Below are 5758 nucleotides of genomic sequence, written 5' to 3'. Positions count from 1 at the left end.
TTCTCTTACGTCCAAGTGGAAGTCGGCCTGTGGGAAGCACTTCAGTGTGTATGTGTGCTCTTTAAAGTGCTGGAAAAATGGACCTCCTGACCCCTCCATGCTCCCTTCTCTCCCACAAAGAAGGAGCAAACTGTTTATGTCATTAACATAAATCTTGGGGAAAAAACAAAACAAAACACAAACACATCTGTGCACGCACACTGACTGAGGGACAGCTGTATGTCACACGTCACGCGTTAAAAAGCACAGTTTCATTTTCCAGTACACACTGAGATCACTCTCTGGATCAATGGATTCAGATGTTAAATAAATAAATAAATAAAATAAAATAGATAAATAAATGAGAATGAATAAACAAAAGAAAACAAGACAGGGTGATGTTTAATATTCTATCATTCTTATTATAAATGTTAATTTTTATCTGCAAAAGTGAAGCACTACATTTGCACCCAAGCACATCAGACATCAAGTATTTATTTGTAAAAATCTGAGGTCTTGTAACATGTTGACAGGTATGGGGTACGGTCAAGAGTGTTTGATTGAGACTTATTGATCTTTTAATTTCAAAGTGTTTTCTGTGATTAAGCTCTCAGCCACTCTGTGCTGGGCTCTTTGTGGAGGTGGATCAGAGCAGAGGCTGTGGACAGCATTTGAATGCATGAAGGGGGAAAATAAATATAAGAAAGCCACTTAAAAGTATGATGATTTTGTATATTTTATTACAAACATCAACAAGAGTATATAAGAACAACAGCACATCAATAATATTTATGAGAAACATTCCACCAAAAGAGATGAGTCCTGAGCCAGCAAGTCTCTCTGTGTAAGTGTCCTCATATATGTATAATATATACACATTTATACATACAAAATATACAATATATACATTACACACACACACCTGCAACATAAGCAAACACTAGCTGGAATGTAAACTGGAGGACTCGGACTCTGTGGTCGTGGAGGCTCCAGGACGTCTTCGAGGTAAAATCTTCAGACTGGAGGCCCGGCTCAGCGTGAGGGCTCTGCGGGCCGAACTCTTGAACCCAGCGCCGAGGAAGGCGTACAGCAGTGGGTTTAGGCAGCAGTGGGCGAATGCCATTGGTTCAGCCACTGCCAGCCACATGCCTAAAGCAGCCTCCAGCCTGCAGCTCCGGGGCAGGACCTCCAGCCGCAGCAAGGCGTCCACAGAGATGCCCACTCCATAGGGGAGCCAGCACACAAAGAAGCAGAGCACCAACGCAATGGTGGTCCTGACCGCCCGCCGCTTCTGCCTCTGCCCCCCCAGGGGGCCTCGGGTCAACCGGGTGACGATGACACAGTAACACACCAGAAGAACCAGGCCAGGGATCACCAGACCCACCAGGACAAGCTGGAGGTGAAAGACTGCGACCCAAAGCGGAGCGTTGTCTGCTGGGTAAAATCTCTGACAGAGAGTGGACCCCTCTCCTCCTTCCTGGATTCGAGCAAATATCAAATCCGGCACTGCTAGCAAACCAGCAGGCAACCAGGCACCTGCAGAGGCAAGAAGAGGAAGAGTAAGTGACTGTGTGAGGAAGATGCTAAGTGAACGAAGATAAACATCAACAGAAGGCACCTTGGATTTATGACACTCACCTACATACACTAATCTGTATGCCAGAAGCTGCCTCAGGCCGCCAGTGTTTGTATCTGTTGCTCGAACCACTGCCAAGTAGCGGTCCAGGCTGATGAATGCCAGGATGAGCACACTGCCGTACAGGTTGACCGTATAGATCACGTGAACACCGACACAGGCGGCTGCTCCAAAGCGCCAGTCAGCCAGAGCTGCGTCCACCGCCCAGAATGGCAGCGCCAGAACAAAAAGGAGGTCCGCGGCCGAGAGGTGCAGGCGATAGCGGTCAGTGAGGCTGCATTTCGACCTGTTAGTGAGGAGAACGTCCAGTCACTTTCATGAACCACATATCACTGCAGGTAAAGATTCAACTCAACAATCCTCCACTGCTGCTCTCACCTGCGTTGGCAGCCCAGCACGATGACCACCAAACCGTTTCCTGTGATGCCCAGAGTGAAGATGAGAGCGTAGACCACGGGCAAGAAGACCTGCTGCAGCTCGGCCGTCATCACGTGCGCCACGTCACAAGGCTCCTCGAGATCAACTCCCAGATACCCAGAGCCAGACCCAGAGCCAGAACCAGAACCTGTGTCATTGTAGTCATAGTCCAAAAGGATGTGCTGTGGAGAGAGCATGAGATGATGCCAATCACACATTTGTGAATGAACATTCAACTTCCCAAACTTGACTAAACTGTCCTTACCTCATAGTATGACATGATGGAGACGGTTACTCTCCGCTCTGTGCAGGGTGAAGCTGAGACTTGAATCTACTGGGGTTTTATAAGCGTTTCCACGCTCCTCCCCCTGAAGGCTCCAACACATCTGTGTCCCTGCTGAAACGTTTTTCCTGTTTTCGAGGTGTCAGGTGTTGATAGTAGATCTCTCACAGGATACTGTGTTGTTTGAATTGTTTGAGCTTTGAGACCTCTGGTTTGTGATATTCGGGTCCAATTGGCAATAGGAAAGAATGCAGATGAGAATCAGACAATAAGCAATCTGTGCGTCTCCAAACTCCACGCTCGGTTGAATCAGGACAAGAAGCGGGAGTGTCGACTCCAACCGGACTCTGAACACACTTGTCCTATTTGCGTCACTGTCCTATATGAAGCACACAAGCATGGACACATGGACGCGCATGAAAGGAAGACGCAGAGCAACATGTGGGAGAGCAGGAAGAGAAATATTCAGACAATTATTATCACTCTCCAATCTGGTAAACACCACGGCGTGTGTGTCACTCCCTCTGATCTTTCACTGTCAATGAAGCACAAGTGTGATTTCTGAGAGCAACATGAAATATTAAATAACAGATGAGAACAAAAACCTCTCATTATGGAACTTGCATTGTGCCCACTAATTAGATTTTTTAGCTATTAAATTGGTAAAAAAGCTTTGAAAAACAAATGTATTCACATTAAATTTGAATGCTGAAGTTGTGGAAAATGGGAGAAAGCTGCTAAACAACAAACAGAGTTGTGAAAATGAAAAAAACATAAACAAAGCTGGTGGTGAAGCCATCTCTGCCAGCAGACACATTTCCTAGCAGAGCTGCAGCTTTGGCTGTAAATCCCCATCCTCTCGCAACTTACTGATCCTGAAAGTAAACGTTACTCCAAAACAAACAAACAATCTCCACAGAAATAACAGTTAAACTGTGAAGGCTGAATCCCAAAGCCCTTATCTCCGTCTCTCTTTCCCCACCCTTCCTCAGCATTCATTGGTATCAGCGTGAAAATCTCCAAAGAGAAAAAAACTAAACAAAACACACCGCGGCATAGAAGTCTTCAGAATTGGAGCATGTGTACTCCAATGCTGTTGATGTGTTTTAAAAAGTAGTTCTGGTTTGTCTGAGGAAACTCAACATCTTCAGGGAACATAAAGATGTAAAGAATCAAACATTTGTAAAGAACAAGCATTTGTGGGATGAGCTGCAGAGCTGGATATGTGGATTGACTACGTTCAAATGGCAACATGTCTTTTTTTCTAACAACAGTCGTGAAAGAGTCGATAAAATAATTCCGTTTTGCTTTGGAAGAGAAGAATTGGAAAATTCTTTCTCTGCTGCTTATCCCACAAATGCTTGTTATTTATGTTTACATAAAGGAAAAGCTGCAGCGCATCATGCTGTAATGGCTGGAGGATTCTGATAATTGTACAAGGTATTTAATGAACATTAATGCTAAACGCAATACCATTAATGAATACTACAGGCCTTTCATTCAGGCTCTGCTCAGTCCAGTGATGAAACGCAGTCAACAGCCATCCATCCATTTTCTCCCACTTATCCATTTCCGGGTGGTGGGGGTGGCAGTCTGAGCACCGTCACCCAGATCACATTGCACCGATTAAGAACCTTTGCAGTGGGTGGTGAGCCCACAGGAAGGTGGCGCCTGGTGTGGGACATGAACCCTCTAGCTTGAGATTTTAGGTCTCATGTTCTACCAACTGAGCTCGCCGGAGGCTACACAGTCAACATATTATCATGAAATAGCATTAGTGTTTACACCGTACTGTGAGGGACATTGTGTTAAGAGATGCTGCAGAAGGCTTTTGCCAACATTAAGTTAAACTGCAGCAGGTAAGATTTCCAATATTCATGCATGTATGCATTTATACATGTTGTGATTTTTAATGTAACCAAAGAAAACGAATGCAGACAAGCTGCAAACGAAGATGTGATTTGACATTTGAATGCATATTGCAGCATGTGACCTCATCAAATATGGCATGTTGGAATAAAAGACACTATTTGAAAGAGTTGATTAACAAGCCTTTTGTAATGATGAATTCACTCCTGTTGTAGTTAACGATGGCATTAATTTTGATTTGCAATATATAGGTGACGGTGTCATATCTGTGCTGCTCTGCACTTGGATCAGTTTAAATCTCATACAATTGGCGCCTCCTTGTGGAGGAGAGACATGATAAGCGTTTCTCAACCCCTGGTTCTTGATTTCTCTGCATCTCTACTCACCAACACACCTAGGACGAAACCTGATCACAACTTGAATATTGTAACCAGGTCTGTTTGAGCAGGAACACGTCCATCAGAAAACACACAGGGAATGAGGCTTTTGTCAGAGGAAATTGGAAGTCAAAATAAACTAGTTTCCTTGTTTTCAGGATGTGACGCAACTCGCCACCTGCAAGTATTCATTCACTCATTTATTGTACTCAACAAAGTCTTTTGGAAGCAATGTTTAGGTTATATAATACAGAACTTCCTCCCAATTATGTTCAAGAAAAACAATTAAAATGTCAAATAATAATGTGGTTGGCAAACTCAGACCACACCAGTTGAAGTTATAAAAGATGTCAAATGTTTTTTTGGTTTTCACTACGTGATAAGATTTTGTCCCTAGTTTTTACAGCGCCTCCACTTCCTTTGTTTGCTTCAGTGATGAAAACAGATTCTACATATTGCTTCATTCAACTTGTACTATTGTTGAAAATCCTCAAACAAGGAGAACATGCAAACCTCCAACACAAACACAGAAAGGGCCCCTAACCTTTAGGTCTAACCAGGGAAATTCTTGCTGTGAAGTAGGACTGCGACCGTTTGTGTGACTATAACTTTAAATTTTCTTCCTGCGGTATACTGTTGAATACAGCTGGTCAATAAGTAAATAAATGTCATTTCTAAAAGTGCTATTGACAGATCATTTCAAGCAGATATTGAGAACACCTACAGTCCATGTATGCAAAGAAATTGGAGGAATCAAATTTAACATTTATGGATTAAAACTAAGTTCAGAGAGGAGGCTCATTAACCCTGAAAGATTTGAAGACATTTTGAATGAAGGGACTAAAATCAGACATGAGTAATGCGTCTCTTCATTCAGGCGTCTGGAAGCTCTAAATACCCACAAAGGCTTGAGTACAAAGCATTCAATACATTTCTATAATGTGTGATGAGTTAAAAGTTTTGAAATGGAACTTTAATTATTAACATCTACGGTTTGACTTTATTGCATGTATAGTTTTTTTTAAACCACCGGTTAAAATATTGTGTCAGTTGCATCTTTAGAAACGTACTCACTGAAATAATTAGTGATGTATGCAATACTTATTTTACTGGCTGCATGTACTTGTTTGTGTGCACTTCATTTTGACCATACATACACTGTGCTGCTGATGAGAGTATGAAAAATATAGAGAAAAT

General features: G+C 42.8%; 1 protein-coding gene across 1 annotated transcript; it reads right to left on the bottom strand.

The window, feature by feature from the left end:
- Positions 1-698: 698 nt before the first annotated feature.
- Positions 699-2345, bottom strand: LOC308110056 (C-X-C chemokine receptor type 4-like). The gene is made up of 4 exons (XM_080464099.1): positions 2298-2345; positions 1994-2214; positions 1618-1901; positions 699-1515 (listed from the first exon to the last, which is right to left on the bottom strand). The coding sequence occupies exons 1-4, from the start codon at positions 2310-2312 to the stop codon at positions 920-922; spliced, it is 1116 nt and encodes a 371-aa protein (XP_080320225.1). The 5' UTR covers positions 2313-2345; the 3' UTR covers positions 699-919.
- Positions 2346-5758: the final 3413 nt, after the last annotated feature.

This window comes from Lipophrys pholis, assembly GCF_963383615.2.
Source record: "Lipophrys pholis genome assembly, chromosome: 1".
Lineage (NCBI taxonomy): Eukaryota > Metazoa > Chordata > Actinopteri > Blenniiformes > Blenniidae > Lipophrys > Lipophrys pholis.
The sequence above is the reverse complement of the archived record's forward strand: the minus strand, read 5'-3'. Positions and strand labels throughout refer to the sequence as shown.